The sequence below is a fragment of the Larus michahellis genome, chromosome 1, assembly GCF_964199755.1.
Source record: "Larus michahellis chromosome 1, bLarMic1.1, whole genome shotgun sequence".
Lineage (NCBI taxonomy): Eukaryota > Metazoa > Chordata > Aves > Charadriiformes > Laridae > Larus > Larus michahellis.
The window spans coordinates 2,552,846-2,574,804 of record NC_133896.1 but is presented as its reverse complement, the minus strand read 5'-3'; the positions used below and the strand labels follow the sequence as shown (position 1 = coordinate 2,574,804).

General features: G+C 44.9%; 1 protein-coding gene across 1 annotated transcript in view; it reads left to right on the top strand.

The window, feature by feature from the left end:
- EXOC4 (exocyst complex component 4) overlaps positions 1-21,959 on the top strand; it is a 431,048-nt gene that overhangs the window by 297,442 nt on the left and 111,647 nt on the right. The window contains exon 11 of the mRNA XM_074573187.1: positions 15,499-15,718. Within this exon, the coding sequence (XP_074429288.1) occupies positions 15,499-15,718 (220 nt within the window). The remainder of the gene's footprint in view (positions 1-15,498; positions 15,719-21,959) is intronic.

Genomic DNA, 21,959 nt, shown 5'->3' with positions numbered 1-21,959 from the left:
GAGTGATTTCTCTTGTGCATACTCTTAATCATAGAATGGTTTGGGTTGGAAGGGACCTTAAAGATCACCTAGTTCCACCCCCCTGCCCTGGGCAGGGACACCTCCCACCAGCCCAGGTTGCTCCAAGCCCCGTCCAACCCGGCCTTGAACCCCTCCAGGGATGGGGCAGCCACAGCTTCTCTGGGCAACCAGGGCCAGGGGCTCACCACCCTCACGGGGAAGAATTTCTTCCTCATACCTAATCTAAACCTCCCCTCTTTCCATTTAGAACCATTACCCCTGGTCCTATCACTCCCCTCCCTGATCAAGAGTCCCTCCCCAACTTTTCTGTAGGCCCCTTTACGTACTGGAAGGGGCTATAAGGTCTCTCTCTCATCTCTTAATTTCCATATGAAATGGAAATTCACATTCCATTTTAACCATACTGTTAAAACCCAACCCAACTCAGTAGCATCTCAGGTCAACTCTGTGCTCTACATGAAAATCAGTAGGGATCCCCTTCTGTTTTCTGTAGGCTATTTGCACGCATGGAGAAAAAATACCATTGATTTGCATTATTTGATTCCTTAGGTGATAAATGTCAGGAGATGAATTAGCTAGAGTAACTGAAATCTCCTTGGAGGTCTCTCTGGGTCAGATGGAGGAGTACCAGAGGCGCTAGCACATCTTTTTATTGAAGGTCAATATATTAATTCTCTCTCTGGGGCTCTCAAACCAACATCTTTCCCCACTTCTCCATTCCCTTTGCAGAGCAACAGGTATACGTTACGAGAGGCTGGTAAGGAACAAGAATCTTCAAAGGAGGCTTCATATTTATTTACTCGTTGCTCCTAATTTTGATGTGGCCCTAGGCTTATCATGTTTGTCCTCAGGAGAGGGAAAGAATAGGCAGAGATGGTCTTCCTGCAGAATATAGTTACTTCCTAATCAGTAAGGAACAAAACAATTTAGAAAAGATGATGATGTACTTAATGGTCGTGGTTTTTTCCTCAAACCAAGACCATAAAATTGTTATCCTCATTAAAGAGCTCTGAAGTTGCCTGCTCAAAGTGGCTCGGCACATTAACGCTTCCCGCCTTCTAGTGCAGTCGCCCCCCTGTTCGCTTCAACTGTGCGTTTATGGGTCCTGGTAGCCTCTGCTGTTCATACCAGGATGGCAGAGACTCTCGAGATCCTACCAAACTAAGTCATTATCCTCAGCGTTGAGGAAGACAGAAGAGGAAGCCAAGTCATTGCAGCATGGGTCTGGCCAATACCCTCATTCATAGATCTGACCATTGGGCAGTCTGCGGGTTTCTTGGGTCTGCCCATGACTTGGCTACGGAGATGCTGTGACCTTAGGAAGGCTTTTGTGTTCCCAGTTCTAGGCCTGTTGCACAGATACATCCTGTTCCCGGGTGTTCGGCAATGGCTACTCTTTGCCTCAGTTTCCTTACTTAGAAAATTTGCCTCTTACACTAATATTCTGTGGTGTGTGAGTAGACTTTCACCGCTGGTGAATTTGGCTCTTACTGAAACACCTCCTTGAGTAGCCAAATATTGTCCCATCCGGATTCTCAAGTCAGGCAATGAGGTATATGGAAATGATCTAGGATCTATGTTCTTCTGCTCCATCTGATGTGTTTCAGGGCCATATCTGTTACAGCTTTGGGCACAGGATTAAAATGTGGAAAGGAGGGTTATGGGATGAACTTGACATTGACTTTAAGCTCTGCTGCAGATCTCAGGGGTGACAGTGTCTGATTTCCTACAGTAAAATGGAAGTGGTCTAGACTTGTGAAGAGAGCAGGGCTGTCCATGGAGCTACATTTGCCAAATACTTGCAGGGACACAGGTCTGTGGGATGCAACCATCCTACAGCTGGTGGTTGAACGGGGCCTCCTGGCTATTTCTCCATGTTGGCTAAAAGGAAAGCCAACTGCTGCAGAGAGGACAGCCAGAATCTCTCATCAGCTCTTCACTGTAGGTACCACAGCGTTGCGATGACTAAGGTGTCTGTAGCAGGACGTCTGTCGGCTAAACCACGACAACGTCTAAACTTAGGCCTATGTTCTCCTGGAGGCAGTTGCTCCATCAAGCCCCGATAATCCAGGATGTCCCCAAATGGACCCTGGAATTAATGCTCTCGTGAGACCCCACCTGGAGTACTGCGTCCAATTCTGGAGCCCCTACTACAAGAAAGATACGGACATGCTGGAACGTGTCTAGAGAAGGGCCACGAGGATGATTAGGGGGCTGGAGCACCTCTCCTGTGAGGACAGACTGAGAGAGTTGGGGTTGTTCAGTCTGGAGAAAAGAAGGCTCCGAGGAGTGTGGCCTACCAGGATCTTAAGGGGGCCTACAAGAAAGCTGGGGAGGGACTTTTTAGGATGTCGGGTAATGGTAGGACTAGAGGGAATGGATTAAAACTAGAGACGAGTCGATTCAGACTGGATGTTAGGAAGAAGTTCTTCACCATGAGGGTGGTGAGACACTGGAACAGGTTGCCCAGAGAGGTGGTGGAAGCCCCATCCATGGAAGATTTTAGGGCCAGGTTGGATGGGGCTCTGAGCAACCTGATCTAGTGGGAGGTGTCCCTGCCCATGGCAGGGGGGTTGGAACTAGATGATCTTTAAGGTCCCTTCCAACCCTAACAATTCTGTGATTCCATGATCTCTTGGATTGGCCTTTTTATTTGCCTTATTGTGTTTTTTGGAGTAACCTCTGATTTGGCCGTAGCCCTGTCCGCACGCCGGAGGCTAACCAGTCCGATGGATGATAATGAAAGATCGCGCCATCTGTCTGCTTATTTAACGGAGCGTCAGCACATAGCAAATAGGAAGTAATTGGATTGACAGACACAGAGGCGGTTATTAGGCGGTTTGCTATCTGATTGAGAAAAGCAGGGGAGCGGAGAGGTGTAGCAAAGCTAATCTGATCGTGTCTGTTGTTGTAGGCGCACACAATCTGCCACGCCGAATTCACGGGCTTTGAAACCGCTGGCTGGTGGGAGTTGTTCCTCGCTGCCGTCCGCTCCAAAGCCATCCTCGCATTCCTGTTACAAATCATTATAATGCAATCTAATAAAAAACAGTTTGCATAAAGATGGTGCCCATTTATAAAGCTGTCACCGCAGCTACTCTATTAATAGAGCCATTTTAAAGATTTATAGTCGGCATATGTTACTTTTTACAGGGGCCAGATTGAGAGCTGTGAGGTTTGAGCACGAAGAATGTGCCGCCAGATCAGATTTAAAAATAATATGAATAATAAGTTAATTTTTACAAAGCTGTTGTGCTCAGGAGAGAATGTGAAGTTGAGGGGGGGTGGGGGGTTATCATTACATTTCAGTGGTCGTCAACAAACTGAATGTTATATGGCATTAAAGGAAATAGGATCTAATAAAAAGAAAAGCTAAAGTTGGTGAACTTCATATTTCGGATCACTTTGTGTAATAGGATGGCGTTATACGATGGTTCTGTTAACATCTTTACCGATGCATGAGGCTAAAGTGGTTTATATGCATTAAATGAAACCCCACGATATTTCTCTGCGATAGGCAGGAATCCATTTGGAATTGACTGTCAAGATTGTTTAAAATTATGATGCTTTTTAAGCAAGGCTGTATGTATTTTCTGCCGTGCACAGTACCGAAGACATCGGTAGTCATGAAATCCTGTTACCTGTTGTAGTGTCATGGGAAGTAAAGCATTGCCCTTACTTTTATGGTAGGTCAGAAGCAGAAGAAGCGGTGGGAGCCTACAGCTTTGACTTCATCTCACGGTCAGAGCTGGTCAGAAAATGCCTCCGAGCGTACGCGTGCCCCGGGTTCACGTCAAATAAATACATCGCACAACTTTTTGAGAGAGAGAGAGATTGATTGATCGTGGTTAGTACATTTATCTTCTGGCGCCTACAGGATTGGATTTAAATTGCAAGTGGATCGACAGTGGGTAATTTAGTGCAGTGGTCATTTTGGATTATCATCTCCATCACGAAGCAATCTTGTAACTTGGAGGCAACTGGCAGGCTTTGCTCAACGTCGGTCTAGTTTTGGGTTGGAAGCTTACGGTTTCAGGGACTGGAGGGGAGAGATTTGGTGGTGCAGCTTCGGAAGAGCCAAGGGGTGGCCGGTTATGGGAGCTGTGTTTGCTCAGTTCAGTATGAATTTAAACCACATAATTTATGGTTTTTGTTTATTAATGCCAAATGATAAAGTAGTAGCTCCTCACAGCTGTGTTTCAGGCTGAAGGCGAAGCGTGTTGCTGTGACTGCTGAGCTCTGCCATCCGTGTTCGCTGGAGGTGAAGTTTTACATTTTCCTCTTCCTGGATGTGCACAGCTGGGATTCGTTGGCGTCTTAATGATACCGGACCCTTCTGCAGTTTGGAGGATCTCTTACTTTGCAAACATTCATTGCTTGTTGCAGAAATGGGGAAAATCATAGAATCATAGAATCTTCGTGGTTGGAAAGGACCTTTGAGATCATCGAGTCCAACCATACACACACAAAAAACCCCAAAACAAACAAACAAACAAACCTACAACCCCTACAGTCTCTGCCTAGAGGATGCCCTGAAGTGCCACATCTAGACGTTTCTTCAACACCTCTAGGGATGGTGACTCAGCCACCTCCCTGGGCAGGCTGTTCCAGTGCCTGACCACTCTGTCAGTAAAGTAATTCTTCCTGATATCTAATCTAAACCTCCCCTGCCGCAGCTTCAGCCCATTTCCTCTGGTCCTGTCATTATTCACCTGGGAGAAGAGGCTGACACCCACCTCTCTCCACCCTCCTTTCAGGTAGCTGTAGAGGGCAATGGGGTCTCCCCTCAGCCTCCTCTTCTCCAAGCTCAACATGCCCAGCTCCCTCAGCCTCTCCTCATATGACTTGGAGGCCTTTCATACCCAAACAACCCCAAAAAGTTCCTCAATAAATTAGGAAGAGACAAAAACATTTGATCACAGGTTTCCTGCTTCCAGCCTCACGTTGTAAAGAACCTTTACCTGCTCAAAAGGATTAAAAGGAGGTTCGTGGCATATAGGGAATAAAGCTATGTCATATTTGCTCTCAAAATGAACTCAGCAGCCTGAAGGCCTAGTTAGGAGTCTGTAGGGGGTGAGCAGAATAAAAGTGGAAGTCAGCTCTCAAAAGCACCTGTGTAGGGTGGGCTGACAGGAGGCGGCGTTACACGCTGGGGTGTGTGGCTACGCACGCACAGCCACGCACGGAGCTCTGCCAAAACACGGCCTCGTGGAGGGGAGCAAACGCAGCCCGCCGCTCACCGGGGACGTCCGAAGACGTTTTTATCTTGGTGGCGCAGGGTGAGTGGAAAGTGGGTCAAGGACCATCAGTATCAGGACAGGGCAAGGTGAGGAGAGGACTGACAGTGAATCCCATATCTAGGTGTACTTTTGCAATAACCAAGTGACAGTGACTTAGTACCTACCACCCACATGTTCCTGTCCCTTTCCGGATGCCAACTAAGCCGTGGGCCGCGCTTTACTTCCAGGTCACAACAGGGATGAGGACACATCCAACCACTTAGTGCAACTCAGCTGATTAGCCATAACTCAACCTTGGAGCTCATCTCTCCATACCACATAGAGATGCCACCTTGGTCTAAAGCGGACCAGTCGCATCATATGCAAAGCTCCTTGGGAGGGGTCTAAATCCCCAAAACCACCACCAGCAACTGCTACTGCAGCTCAAGCTCGTGTTGTTTTTACTGTAGCACTCATGATTTGTATTTCAGGTGCGTCCTCATTAACAGAACGAGCTGATGTGATTCACGCTTGAGTTACTCTTCTTTTGCCTGCCTTCAAAGAGAAGCAGCTGTACCACATCTGCTCGCAGAGGGAGCTGCTTGTGGGTCTTCCAGTCGTATCAATGCTATATGCAGATTTGTGGCACTGATAATTGCTCTGTTTCATCTGCAGAAAGGGAAATAACATCTTTGCAATAAGAATAAAGTTAGATTTTCACTGCTGTAAATTCACAGGCCAATGGATTGGGTTTTAACTCTGCAGACTAATGCCTTTACAAATTTACAACTAGGCTCAAAACCTACCAAGTTTCTATTTCTTAAGTAACGTAGCCCCATTCCAGTGGTCTGTACGGTGTATTTTCCCATGTTTTGCCCAGGACTGTGATATTGATAGGCATTTCATAGCCTTCATTTCACAGTAACAACTCCGAGTTATGCTGTTTTGTTCCTTTTGAAAGTCAATTTCTCCAAGAGGGTCACAAAATTCTGGGTTATTCCTCGCTCAGATTTGCCACTTTTGGAAAAATCACGCCTGGCTATTAACTGAGGTTCGGCAGTGGATGGAAATGCAGGAGCTTCCTCAAGCTCGCTCGTGCCCTTGCAAGAGATGAGAGGATAGAGACCACGAGATGCGAGCATCAGTCCAACCACCGCACCAGAAACCTTCCATCGGATGGGCTCTTGCTAGTGTTTGTGATGCCTGAATTATTTTGTGCTGGCTTTGTCGAGGAAATTGTTGCTCCTGTAGATGAGATTTACCTCTGACAAGCTGAAAATGGAAAGCAAGGAAGAGGCTTTGTGGCGGTGCACTCGCATCAGCTCTACTGGATCTGAGCAGAAGGATGTTTTCATCCATGCCCTTGGTATTGGGTGTTAATGAAGACGTTCCACTACAACAGCAACCCCAAAAGGAAATAAAAGCAGTTTTGAGGCCATGAGGAGAGGAGGATGGAAATGTGGGGTGCTGTTCAAATTATAGAATCATAGAATCACAGAATGTGTTGGGTTGGAAGGGACCTTTAAAGGTCATCTCGTCCAACCCCCCTGCAGTGAGCAGGGACATCTTCAACTAGATCAGGTTGCTCAGAGCCTCATCAGGCCTGGCCTTGAATGTCTCCAGGGATGGGGCCTCCAGCCCCTCTCTGGGCAACCTGGGCCAGTGTCTCACCACCCTCATTGTAAAAAACTTCTTCCTAATGTCTAATCTAAACCTGCCCTGCTCTAGTTTAAAGCCATTGCCCCTCGTCCTATTGCTACGTGCAGTTGAAAAGGTTGTAATTAGCACATTGAAATTTGCCTTCAAGGTTCAACCTTCCCAACAAAAATCCACTGTGGTTCTGCTGACGCTGCTCGTGGTTCTGGCTCGGTGAGAGGCGTCTGAGCTGTAGGGTATGAGAGTCACATTTCTATACATTATGAAGTTTTAGATCTAATTAGTTCTGGCTCCGCATCTTGTGGTCCAAATACTAGCTAATATTCCCCTCTGGAGACAACAGAAGAAATTGCACCTGGTCTGTCCTGAGATAGTTGCACTAAGTCAGAAAGTTGTGTTCTTTAGGTGATAGGTAAGCATTAAATACGCGATATTTTTAGCACGAGATGATAGCTACATTATAATTTAATTTTTTTTTCTGAGTGTGTGTGGTGTTTGTAGTGCCTCAGAGGCAAAGAAATACTTATTTTTATATTACACCTGCATGGGAAGGAGGTATTTCTTACCTCAATCTCATGGATGAGCAACTACAACACAGAAATCAATTCTTTAAAGCTCGTATTTTTTTAGCTACTGTTAAAAACAGAAGTTCCAGACTCTTATCTTCCAGCGCTAAAGCTGTCAGCTCTGTGGGGACATAGTCAGAAGCCTTTACACTAACCGAAAGAGCTACATCAAGTAGTCGAGCTTTTTTTGGTTGGGGATTTCTGCTTGTATAAGGGAGGGACTGAAGTGATGGGGACTGACAGTAGAATCTGATCATTTGCCCAAAACAGCCCATCAAACCCAGCTTGGTGTTGAGGACACCAGTCTGGCTGGTACTGCCAGTTAATTTTGTTGAGCTGAAACCTTAATATTTTGGTGAAAAGTGCCCCAAATTTGGTGTTTTCTATTAACAGTACTAATTTCCCATAGTCATTACCTTCCTGGATGTTTATGCTGTATAATATTTCAAAATAACAGAAAAGTAATGCTTTTTGTCTGATATTTGCTGGGTTTTGGTCTGGTTTTGCTAAGGTTTTAAATGCACTTAGCGTAGCTAAATCTCCGTTGAGTGTCCCAGAGCTGTTCACACTTTTTTACGATGATTATAATTTTAATCACATTTTGGGTCACCTAGAGAAGAGCGTAAACCTTTATTCCTGCTGTTGTCCCCTGCATACAGCTCCCTTTGGACTTACTTCGTACCGAAGCAGCTCTATTATCTTGCATATAGCCACAATATTTATCAGCAACGCGCTCCTCGGTGCAACATCAATCCTGGGGTAACTGATAATGCAACCAAAATAATTCTCTGTAGTTAAGTTTTTATGCAAAGTAATGTGCTTTCTGTTACTTTACTACGTGTTTGATTGCTCTTCAGTAACAAACAGTCTCTGATCTATGTGCTGCGGTGAATTTTTTAATTTCATTTCATTTGCGGTATTCTGTACGTGTGTAATGGTCGGTACCTTTTGGTACGGGAGCATCAGTAGGTCCCACTTTGAGAGAGGAGAGAGGAGTCAGAGGATGGACTAGATCCAGTATGGATGAGAAATAGATTGTATTCCAAGTAGATCATTATGTGACTTAAATATACTGAAATATATACCAGTTTGGTTGCACACAGTTGTGGAAATAGCCTCTTTGCCTGGCCACGTTATCATGAGGGTGGTAAATTGGGAATCAGAGCCGCACCTTGTTGGTTATCTTAGAGCTTGGCAGGAGAACATCATCTTTGGCTGTCCCTTCTGTTGACCCTCTCCGAGAACGCCCACTGTTGGGGTGGGAGGGCTTTCTGGATGGGTAGTGGACAATCTGGAATCTCCCAGGTGTCTATCTCAGTTTGAACGAGTCTTCAAACCTTCAAGAACCTATAGTCTTGGATATTTTATCTCTGATTGCCTTGAGTCTGAACAACCCATTTGGGATTTGCCGTTCTGTCGGTAACTGGCATCCAGTTCAAAGGATTTCTGACGTTTCCTTAATATTTCCTTGCTTTGTGTAAGCTCACCAAAAGGTTCATTCCAGGTACTCGGACGTTTTATAACGAAGATAAAGAGAAAAGAACAGTTTAGGATCATATGAAAATGAACCAAGCTGAAATGTAAATTTGGACTGAATGTCTGTAAAAGTTTTCTTAATAAGGCTTTGGAATATTTAAATTTTTTTGCTGTTTCATTTGTTTGAGGAGGGAATTTCAGATAATATTATCATCATCATTAAGAAAAGGAGTAGTTGATGTTATGCACTGTCAATGACATGTCTTCAGTTCCTTTTAATGATATTTTAGAAGACATCTGATCACAAGAAGGGAGAAGAAAGCCTTGGGATTGTGAGAGGTGTAGGTTTCTAAATCAATCCATATAGCTTTTTTAGGTTTTGTGCTTTTTATTGCACGCTTTCAGCCTAGGTAAGACAGTCCTCATAGCCAATTAAGTTGTGAGTTAGAATGAATTAAATTTTCTGAAATGGTTTGCCTTTTTTTTTTCTTTTTTTAATCCAAATGACTGTCATTTACAAAAAGATACTTCATTTTACTGAAAGTGCTTTTCTGTCTAAGGGGAATGCTTAATTGCAGCCGCAAATCACCTCAAATGCTTTCACAGGAGGATAAAACAAGTTAAAAATTGTGCATCATTTTGAAAATGCAGGTTCTGAATTCAGGATTAGATGCAGATTTCTATTTCTTTTTCCCATCTTCGAGAGCTCCATACTGTCCAGACATCTCATAAAAGCGGTCCTTCCCAGCAGTGACATCCCTACGAGCCTTTGTAGGATTTCAGGCAAACCCCAGGGCTATCTAGTGACCATTATCCGAAATCTGGTGGCACACCTCGTGCTGCCTTTTTATTCAGATGAAGTGGTTTTGCGTTTTACAGGTCTGACATATACGGCGGTTATGTTAAATAAGTGTAATTGCTCAGCGGTAGGGGAATTTTCTATCCTGAATGTGCCATGTGGCTCCTTCTCTCGCATTTAGAGAATACACCCCACAGCGTGTTAACCTTTATAGGTTTTCCCTCAGTTTTTGTGTGCCGGTGAGAGATGATTTTAAATGCGGTTGTTGATAGCATTTCAGAAATCCTACTAAATTACAACCGAATGGTTCTTTTTCGAGTAGCATAATCGGAGCAAATGGAAAGTGAATCAAAGCTGTTCCTCCAAGGCCTTCTTTATGGCCCCTTTTTACAGTGAGCTGTATCTCAAATTTCACTCTTCGGAGAGTAAAAAACAAAATAGTAGGGTATAAAAGGGCTCAGTGAAACAGCCTTTCGCTATAGAGATGTTTTTAATTGAGGTTTTTTTTGGTCATTTGGATTTACACACGGGCAGGTATGTCCAAAACCAATTTGAAGAATCGTGTCCAGACCTTCCCCGGTGCTCTGCTTTATTGAAATGCCAAAAAGTTTTCTCCACTTCGATTTTTACGCATTTTATATAAGCGTGTCGTTGACTAAAATGTGATTTCTTATCATGTACGCTGGTTCACACACAGACATAAACGTTGATCTCTGGGATAGCCATGGATCAAATTGCTTTTTTGACAGCTTGATGGTTACATGGATAGCTTGTATGAGCAAAATGGGAACATTTTTGGAAAGTACTCTTAGAATATATTTTTTTAGATGCTGTTAAATATTTTCTTCTTTATAAAGACTGAATTATGTTTGAGTAAGCTAACCAGCAGTATTTGAAATTTAAAAAATAAATCACACAGTGTGTGACTGTGAATGTATGTGTATGCATCTGCCAAGCAGAAAACAGAGAATATCTGTTGGGTCTTTAATGCCACCCAATGCTTCCCCTTTTGAAAACTTCATTTTCAGTTTCTTGTAATTTGGCTAGTCTTTAATTGCCAACTGGGGCTAGATATTTTTTGTTAGAAAAACGTGTCTCAAACATGTGTTCTTTCTGAGAATGAGAAGAAGAAAGACATCGTACATGTTGGCAAATTCTGGTGACCTTTTCTTTGGCTGGGAATTTGCGTCTTCACATTTCTCAGTAAGAAGAACTGTTGTGTAAAGGGTGTGCCTCTTGCCATTCCCCTGAAAATACACCAAAATGTGGCTGGGTTATACACCTTTGAAGAAGTGCGGTGCTCACACTCTCATAAGAGGCTTCCAGTTTGTAGAGGTTGAAGTTCTTGATGGGCACGGCCAAGCCAAGGGCAAGGACCTTGCAAAGGTGCTGGTTCCTGAGCCAAGGGCTGTCTCCCCTCGCAGTGTTTTTTGGGCTCCCGTACCTGCTGGGCTCTGGCTGCCTGGAGGAGGATGCTTCTTGATGTAAACGCCAAGGAGAGAGGAGAAATGTAGGATGAACAAGTGGGATAAGGAACCAAGGAAAATAAGAGAACTGGTGGCCGAATTCCCACAAACAGGAGCCATAAGAAGAAATGAGAAGGCAGGAAGAAAGGACTTTGGAAGCGGTGTAGACAGCCCCGTGGGACTTGGTGGCAGAAGTGTCTCACTTGGTGTCACAGTGATTCACACAGGTGACAATTAGCTGCTGGTGGGTGTTACTCCAGTCGTGTAGAAGACAGTTGCAAAGTCCCAACGCTGTGACATTTGCTGTCTGAACACCGACCATCCTGCTCCTAGGACAAGACAAGGATCTGCTGATGAGAGCAATAGTGTGCCATTGCGTAATTAAAAATTGTACCGCAATGTCATGCACGGCAGGCCAAACTAAGGTGACACAAGCAACTCCAATCCTTGCTTTTCCAAACGTGTCAGTGTTTGACTTTGCAGCCTTAATTCTCTTAAGAAATACATAAAATTAATGTTTTGCATTAGATCAATCTGTTCTTAATGGCATTCTGAATAATCCTCTCAATACAGAACGCATAGGGTGCATCACTGTTGCAATGGAACGTGCTAGAAGGATTCTAGCCAGCAGGATTGAGCCAGCAATATGCCCTTGTGGCCAAGAAGGCCAATGGTCTCCTGGGGTGCACTAAAAAGAACGTGGCCAGCAGGTCGAGGGGGGTCATTCTCCCTCTTTACTCTGCCCTGGTGGGGCCACACCTGGAGTCCTGTGTCCAGTTCTGGGCTCCCTGGTTCAAAACGGACAGGGAACTGCTGGAGAGGGGACAGCAGAGGCTACGACGATGAAGAGGGAACTGGAGCATCTCTGTGCTGATGAAAGGCTGAGAGCCCTGGGGCTGTTTAGCCTGGAGAAGAGCAGACTGAGAGGGGATCTCATCAATGCTCATCAATAGCTAAAGGGCGGGTGTCCAGAGGATGGGGCCAGACTCTTTTCCATGGTGCCCAGCGACAGGACAAGAGGTAACGGGCACAAACTCAAACATAGGAAGTTCCACCTAAACATGAGGAGGAACTTCTTTGCTGTGAGGGTGGCAGAGCCCTGGCACAGGCTGCCCAGAGAGGTGGTGGAGTCTCCGTCTCTGGAGACATTCCAAACCTGCCTGGACGCGTTCCTGTGCCACCTGCTGTGGGTGACCCTGCTCTGGCAGGGGGTTGGACGAGATGATCTCCAGAGGGCCCTTCCAACCCCCACCATTCTGTGATTCTGAGATTCTTGGAGCAAATCTGCCATACCTCTGTATCTGGAGCCTTGTGATGCTTGCTTGGACACCCTGGTCGTGTCCTCAGTGGGGTTTTCCTCTTGGTGGGATGAAGGCTGGAGCTGCACAGTGGCTGTCTTGAGTGCTCCATTTGCTGAGCAGATGGGGGTTCTCCAGCAGCTGGGCCTCATCCTGGCTGATGAAGACATGGTGAGGTCATCTTTGAAACATAGCAGAGCACACCAAATTGGCCCTCAGTCATCCTTCTTCTAGGCTGTACTAAGTGGTAACGTACTGGTACCATTAGAGTATCAAATTTGTGAACTCTTAGGGCTTTTCCCTACTGTAAGAGATGCTCTGACATCCATGTTACATTTTTCTTTACCTTTTCTCTCCTTCCATTTCCTTTGGTAGAGATCTTTTGATTAAATGAAGACTTCAGGAATTCTCTGTTTTTCATTACCATTATCGTTTAATCAAGCTATACTCGAACATTCAAACTTCAGGCCTCTCATCCGTATCCTCTAGTCCTCTATGCCGTGCACAGTTTCATTCTTAATAACTTTTTCCCGATATCGAGTTTAAATCTGCTTTCCTAAGCTCTTTACCATTTGTTCTTTATCACAAGTGCTGCTGAGCACTCATAAAATCCCCTCTCACAGAGTCATTGCTATCTAGCAGCTTTCTCGTAATCTGTGATTACTTTGTTTCGTATCAAGTGAAATAGGGATATATTTGTGATCGGTACCAGTATTCGGTGAACCACTGTTGTCTCGTCTATGCCAAGAAATTAAAGCCTATTAGAACACGCCAGCCGCCAGGACTCAGCTCTCTAATCAAGGTAAAGTTTGCTGAAGATTACGGCACGGGCCTTTAGGAGAGATCTGAAATGGTGGTTAATGCCAGGTACTGGGAATCAAAAATTCTTGATTACACCTTTCGCTAGCACCGACCTTTGCTACGGCCCCGCACAAGCAATTTAGTCTCTGGTATAGGAAACACCTACAAACACCATCAAGCTATTGTGGGATAAGGAGTTGCTGTAGGTCAGCACATCTGAGCTCTAATAATAGTTTGCTGCTAGTTCGTATGTGGCCATTCTCCCTCTAAAAGTTTTCTTCTATTTATGTTGGTTTACCCATGTTTAAGCATGTGCTGGATTTTAAAAGTGTTTAGTAGTTGCTCCCTTCAGTTCACTGAAAGTTTGCTCCTTTCAAATTCAAGCTGCTGTGCCTCTCCTTTCCCATCTGAAGGAGGTATTACAGTAGAATTCACGTCTTTTTTCGTGAATTCTGTACATCAAAAGCGCTGTGTAAATAAGCTTATTAAGAAAGAGTCGGCAAGTTTATTGGCAGACATGAAAAGATGCGGTAAGTTAGTTCAATATGGTCCCATCAACCTTGACAACATTCCCTGAAGGACATCAGTGGTTGTCACTCGAAGCTGGTGACATTAGGTCTATTATTTCAGAGATAAGCTCGGTGGTGGTCCCTTCTGCTCTCTTCCTGGGCAACTCTGCTGTTTCCCGGTTTGATAAAGCCGATTCACGTTATCGATCTGTGAAAGCCAGGGAATAAAACTGCCATCCTTGGCACTTCTCTCCATGCAGCATCTCTCTTTGGAGAGGCAATCTTCAAACTTTGCCGCGAATGGGTCCCCCCGCGGAAGCAATAACTGCATCGGCCCAAATGTGTCAGCTCTAGACTGATGGAGTCAACACTGCAGAGGCTTTAGGGAGCAAATTGTTCAGATTTGAAAGAAATCATGCTACTAAAATTGACGAGAGCTCCTCAGTCAGTCCTCTGAAGGGAAGCTGCCTCCTCTGGAGTGCTGGACGTGGAGGTAGAAAATGAGGGACAATTAAGCAGACCTCGTTGAAGTGTTTGGGAAAATGGTTAGCGGTGAGGCATCGCTAATAAACGCTGACCGCTCTGGAACTGTTAGAGATGTCTCCATTGCAAAAAAAAAAAGTCTCCTAGTGAAGACGTGGTGGCTTTCAGGGTGCAGAGAGTGTTGCTGCGTATATTGGGAGATCCAAGGTCAAACGCTGCTGCCGTGTAAAACAAAGATAAAAACAATCCCAGCCTTTCCAGGAGTGAGATTAAAATATAAAAGATTGCGAGGCACTCATGTGCATCGATGAAGAAGGCTGTGTCAACACCATGCACACTCCTCCCTTTCAGACAGCATGTCTCAATCCATTATGGCTCCTGATAATCAATTCCTAATTATTTTGACACATCCAGTTTTGAAAGGAAGACTAATTTCGTTGCCTCAGATGTAAGTTAAAGGAATGACGAGGTAATTTCTAGAAGAAACTTCTATCTGTTAAACAGATGGCCTCACTGAGATAAAGATATTTTGCAGGAGGAGATGGCAAACATTTTGTGTTAAAATATTCCCAGAATTGGCATGCCGTTCTACATACACGGGAATGGAATCCTAGGATGAAACAATAACGCGTAATAAAAATATAGCATAATACAGACATCCATAATGCAGTATGATATCAGCATAATAGATATGCGTTGCTTTTTTCAGTGATCTCTCTAGACTTCGAGCTGGAATATACCGCTGTTCAGTTTAGGGGTGGGGAACCCACCTGTGGGAATCGAGTGACCAACCAGAGAAGGAAATTTACCTTTTCCAAGGAATTTCTAGCATCCTGAATGTTTTTATGGAAATTTTATTTTAAAAAAGGCACCTTTCCAGTATGTCTCAAATAGAGCAGTCAGTGACTTTTGGACGGATAAACACAAATGGTGCCCAGGTTGTGGATTTTCGCCATTTCCCCATTTTGTCTGTTTTTCTCCACCCATTGAGTCTCTCCAGCTGTTGGCATTTCATGCATTTGTTTTTTGAAGGCTACTTTATAGACCTCTTCTACTCCTCATGCCTCAGGTCGGCAGAGTCTGTAGTCACTCCCCCACTGCTGGTGCTTGGCTCTGAGATGTAGGAATGGCAAAGACCACACTAACACATTTGGAGTAACTACATGGTTTAATTACATTGCATTCTTCCCCTTCTGTTTTCCAGATTTATCCAGGAAATAGAGCATGCCATGGAGCTTGGCCCAGCCAAGCAGTGTCCGCTCCGCGAGTTCCTCACCATGTACATCAAGAACATCTTCCTCAATCAGGTCCTGGCTGAGATCAATAAAGAGATTGAAGGTGTCACGAAGGCATCTGATCCCCTGAAAATATTGGCTAATGCAGATACCATGAAGATCCTAGGTGTGCAGCGGCCTCTTCTGCAGGTAGGAGCTGCATGAACTGCCAATACATCCCTTCTTGGCCATGTCTAGGCATAACTGGCTATATATCCATGAAAAAGGGCATGGACCTGCTCGAGCAGGGCCAGAGGAGGCCACAGAGATGCTGGGAGGGCTGGAGCCCCTCTGCTGTGGGGACAGGCTGAGAGAGCTGGGGGGGTTCAGCCTGGAGAAGAGAAGGCTCCAGGGAGACCTTCCAGCCCCTTCCAGTCCCTAAAGGAAAGCTGGGGAGGGACTCTGGCTCAGGGAGGGGAGTGATAGGATGAGGAGGAAGGGTTTTAAACTGGAAGAGGGGAGATTGGGATGAGATCTGAGGAAGAAATTGTTTGCTGTGAGGGTGGTGAGCCCCTGGCCCAGGTTGCCCAGAGAAGCTGTGGCTGCCCCATCCCTGGAGGGGTTCAAGGCCAGGTTGGACGGGGCTTGGAGCAACCTGGGCTGGTGGGAGGTGTCCCTGCCCAGGGCAGGGGGTGGAACTGGATGATCCCTTCCATCCCGAACCATTCTATGATTCGATGACCCACAAAATCTGTCTCAACATTGAGTCTGTAACTGTGGTCTGTTCCAGTGTCACCGCTGGTATAGTCTTTCCTCTTCCAGTCTCTGCATGCAGGTCGGTAGCTATACATAAATTAAGCGCTCTTATATTTTGCTTGTGCAAGAGGGTATGTCCTTCTTGTTAAATATGTCAAGCTAACAGCAATCTTTGCATCTCGTATGTGCCATTATTAAAGCACCTGGTAGCCATCGCAGCAAATTGTCACCAGCTTTCTTAAAACCGTGCCATAGAAGTTTATTTTCAAGATTTTCAGTAACGTGTGCCTCCCCTAGAAGTTCTGGGGAGGCTTGCAAATCAGAGAGCCATGCGATGGGACTAAATACACGTGCCAAACTATCAGGAGGAGCAAAGATGAGATCTGCTGCCTCCCAAGTGCAGCGTGTCCGTGATTGATGGGATGCTGTTGCAGCGAGGCGGCTGTATTGCTTCCCCAGCCAGATAAGAGAGATTTGAGAGCTTTGGCTTTGAAGTTAGAGTATTTATACAAGAAGTCTCTTCTGAAACAGCTTTTTTGCACTCTAATGTGGAGTGGTGATGATAGCAACAAATGCAGTTCTCGTCCCAGCTACGTGGGTAACAGGACAGTATGGAAGCCCCCCCCCCCCCCCCCCCCCAAATTCTGAATTACACATGTTGCGTGGGACTGAAAGGAGTGAACTAACTGCCAGCTCTGACTCTTGCTGTGATTTGGGTCAAGCTCTTTTAATCCTTTTAAATTATTCCCTCATATCTGTAAAATCGCCTCCTCAGGGATGAATAATATTTGCAAAGTTCTTAGGAAGTAGCACGCACCTCCCCAGGTTTATGTGGCCGCTTTCTATCTTAGTTTGTAATTGTAAAACACGAGTATATTATGATGATATATAATCATAGTAAGAACCATTATTATTGCTATTATTTTGGGGGAAATTGCTAGGATTTTTGTGTGTATTAATGATCACTAACGCTACGCCTGTCTGGGAGTTGCGGGTATGGGATGGTTCTTTCAGAGACAAAGTGAAACGAGATTCCAGCAGAGTTTTCAGAAGTCTTTAGAGGGGAACAGCTTCCTTCGAAAGGGGAGGAAAGTTTCTTTACAGGGCTTAAAAAGTTTCCACGAGTTCAAATGATGTTTTGGAGCAGCACAGCAGCCCTGAACTACTTCTTTCCCAAGGCAGAGCTTTACCTTCCATCTCAGAAACTTAGCTGTCAAAACCGAAAAGTGGAGGAATACAACCCATTGTAAATAATTAGAATCATAGAATCATAGAATGTGTTGGGTTGGAAGGGACCTCCAAAGGTCATCTCATCCAACCCCCCTGCAGTGAGCAGGGACATCTTCAACTAGATCGGGTTGCTCAGAGCCCTGTCCAGCCTGGCCTCGAATGTCTCCAGGGATGGGGCCTCCGCTCCCTCTCTGGGCAACCTGGGCCACTGTCTCACCACCCTCATGGTATTACCAACATTAGAAATTGTTTCAGCCCCAGCGTTCACTGAGCACACACGATGTAAGAGGAGAGCGGGGCATTGCCCAAAGAGCAGGTTACGTCTTGGTATCTCGTGTTGGATGGATTTGATGGCATTTGTCTTTTTTTCCCTTGGTGCTGCAAAAGTAGTGCCGATCAGGTGTAAGATGCAACGGTAAAAATGCAGGAGGAGTAGTCACGAAGCAAGAGCAGAGTCTTGAGAACAACTTTAAGGAGACCAGAAGGGGTTTTGTAGATCAAGAACTGGATCCTGCGTTGGCAGGAGCACAGCAGAGAGAATCATAGACTCATAGACTGTGTTGGGTTGGAAGGGACCTCTAAAGGTCATCTAGTCCAACCCCCCTGCAGCGAGCAGGGACATCTTCAACTAGATGAGGTTGCTCAGAGCCCCATCCAGCCTGGCCTTGAATGTCTCCAGGGATGGGGCACCGAGGGGAAGAATTTAGAAAGTACACCCTTGTTTTGCGGTTATCTGCAATGCCGGTAACTCCTCACCATTGCAAGTGCCTGGGAAAACGGAAACATGCCAAATCTGCGTCACACGTAGATGTCTTCCAAGACTTGATTTTCAGAACAGGGTTGAAAATAACAGAATTTAGTGCATTTTTGGCTTCCACAACAGGAAAGTATCTGAAAATTGAAACTCTGAGTTAACAACAGAAACAAAATTGTACTTATTCATGGTCTGATGAGTCTGTTGAAGACGTTATTTGAATTTCGTTTTGAGAGATCTGGAGATTAGTAGGTATATTCTGTGTTACGTTTTATATTGTTTGCCTTTCTTTTGTTTTCTCGTATGAGAATTAAACTGAGTAAGAAGCCAAACTCAGCCCACGCAGGCATCTGACCCTCTTGAGAGCTGAAAAAACTTCATGGTAATATTAACGTGCAAACTTCGGTGCAGGACCACGGAGGTTGTTAACCTTACAAATTTGGTTTGGATTCTTAATGCAGTAGTGTATTTTTGTGGATTGTGGCTTCGTTTGTAGCCGTGAAAATGTGTTCTATAATATCAATATATTTTCTTAAAGTTCATTTGGGGTTGAAGAGTCAGAATGGCTTGGAATTTTCTCGTCCAGTTCCTATAATTTGTTTCTCATGATGGATGGAAAGCATTTTGAACTGGAATTATTCTTGGTCAAAATGTACATGGTCAGAAGGTCTGCCTGTTCCCGACATTATAGACGGGTAATTCTGTGAAAGAGAAGAAAAATTGCTGCCTCTCTCAACCAAGTCATCCAAATAGCTCCTAAAATAATTTTATCGATTTTACATTAAAAGGAAAAAAAAAAAAAAGCCTATTTCTGCATTGACAGCGCTGAAATCTTTGCCCTCATCTCCTCATGGGTACGATGAAAATAGTGTAGCGTGGATGAGCCTTGTGCCTCTCTCCCAGCCCTGTGGTGCTTTTTCCTGCCTTGTCTCATTCCTGGAGGGGTTCGTGGTTCAACCATCCCGCTCCTTTCTATCCCCAAGATCTTTCTGAAGCTCCTGCGGCGGGAGCCGGCGCTGTGATTTGAACACGACTCAAGGATTTCTCCATTCCCTCTGCACAGGCTGATAATAGCTGCTTTTTGATAACTATCACCACATGTTTGAACTGAATTAGCTTCGAGATAAGAGGTTTTCTAGCATCCTGTGCCATCGTGTCCTCACAGATGAATCATCCATTTCTGTAAAGATTATGCTTTAAAAAAATATTCGTAGCTGCCCTTTGTAAATAGTACATTTGACTTGGGAGGATGGTCGTGTTTCCCGTTCTTTCATCCTTAAATGTAAAATATTGTAAATCCCTTTCCTTTTAAGAGTGACTGAATAAGCACGAAACTAATTTGTCTCAAAATTATTCTGCGTTAAACTTCATGCTGTAATTGTTTAAATCAATACTAAATTAGGCTACAAGCGGCTCGACAGCTTGTTATAGCCTGTTCTTGTACGGTTCATGTCGAGGTGATAAATCTTTCCAGCGAGGTGGTCACTACTAATACTGGCCTTAAAAATGTGCTGCCCTGCCTCCATCCAACAAAAAAGTGCACGTTGCTTCGATTTTTTTTTGCCCTATAGCAGCAGAATGGGATTTTTCCTTTCGAGCGTCAGCGCGGCCGTGTTATGGTTTGAGGAACCCGCAACAATTTATTGTCATTCAGACAATTATTCTATCACCCGATGAATCGGAAAAAAACAAGGAAATCTGAGGGTTGAAATATAAATAGATTTAATAGAATACTAGTAAATAACTAGCATTCATAACACTACGCAGCCAATGTCGATCCCGACACCGATATAAAATACACAAGGGTTATACCCAGCCCATTCTATCATAGGGAGCCGTGCACTCCCAGCCCGGGACAGCCAGCGTGGGGACACCGCGAGCGCTAAGGTTTCGGGAAGAAGGGAAGGGCTCAGGGCTCCGGCACCAGGGCAAGGAATGCTCAGGATGGCGGCCAGCAAGGGAGAGGGAGAACTCCTCAGCAAACTTTTCAATTTCTATTGAATGTGACGTTCATGGTACGAAATAATCCCGTTGGTCAACTCGGGTCTCGCTCCTCCTCATCCCCGCACCTGGCGAGCTCGAAAACACTGAGACCTTGAAACCTGCATCCCATAGCTGGCTATAAAGTAAATATTTTCACAAATTCAGACACCAGAGCCTTCTAAAAGTGCAGTTTTCCCCAGCATTGGAAGGTAAATTAGCCCTGCGTCGCTCAAACCAGGACAGGCCGTCGTTTCGTATAGCAGCATTGTGTAGATGATGGGCGTGATGGTTTTCTGGACAAGCTCCAGAGGCTGAAAATCCAGCAGAAAAACTCCTTCAAAAGTCAGAGCGTGCAGCTGTTTGCAGGATAATGACTCGCTGGAGCTAATTACCCCGTCGCCCGCGCCACTTATCCCACGCACTAAGTCACTCGCTTGTGACTTTCCAAGGAGACATCGCTGGTAGCTTTGGCATGTTTTCTTCCCGTCAAATTACTGGTTATTAAGAAGAAGAATGGTCACAGTGAGTGGCGTTTAAAGGCTCACCAGTAGTGATGGGTGCATGCTTTGATAGCGGGTGGATGTTATTATTTATTAGTGTAAACAAATTAGTTGTTTTTCCAGGCTGGCTTCCAACGATCAAAGTCCATTAAGGAGCAGGCACGGCTGATCAATTGGGTTTTTCCCATTCAAGGACAAGTGCGACTTTTGAGGCAGCACCTGTGGTCCTGGTCCCCATATTTCAATTTTTTTTTTGCAGGGACGTGGTGCGTAAAGCAGTTTGAAGTGCTTTGCGGATGTTTGCGTCTCTTGGGTGGTGTATCTGTTTCCATTGCACAGCCAATACGTCGAGAGGTGACGACCCCCAGGCTGAGTCCGTGGCAGAATTTCTGGCTGAATCTTCTTTTTCAGTTTTCAAATGAGAGACAAAAATTATCTCTCCGTGGGAGTCTGACTCTCCCTATTGCTTTCAGTATTTCTTTAGATAATTCTTCCTCTGGGGGGAACATTTAGTGTGGTTACTGCCTTTTGTGGAAGCTTTTACAAGGCTCCCGCGTAAGTCATCTGCAGATGTGTAAGTTCTCCACTGAGGCTGATCGTGGAGCTCTAAGTTATATAAAAGCAATTGCTGGCATTAGGCAAACTGTTATGGCAGTGCTTCAATTTATTTTAAAAATCAAGTTTGACTTGCACATTCAGTAAAACCTAGGTAGGAGATGGCTTTAAGTTGGATGTGGACATATTGAAGCAGCACACCTTGCAGGCAGAATTATTTTCTTCCTCTCCGGATCTGGAAAAGTAAAGTCAGGTTTCACAAACCATCCCACGAATGTGACTCACGTTTGACCTGAAGGAAACAGTCGCACGTTTGAGGTCTCCGTAGCCTATAAATCCCTGTAGTCGCTGGGTAACTCTTCCATAGGTGGGTGCAATCTTGCATTGGAGTCATCCAGAGTCCAAATAAACCCCTCCTTTGTTCAGCGCTTGAATCCAGGTTAATATTCCCCAGCTCTCGTGACCTGAGGCTCCATACCAAGCTGCTCTTGGCCATGTGGTTTCTATCTAGAACATGTGAGAACCCCTCTCCCATTTAAACAAACCTTTTTGAGAGCTGATAAAATCACAGCTGTTCTCTCTGGAGTGTGCTGTATTAGAAATTAGCACCACAGAGAACAGTAAAAGCCTAAGTCTCGATTGAAAGCAGTGAGAATTGGGTGCAAAATGGCTT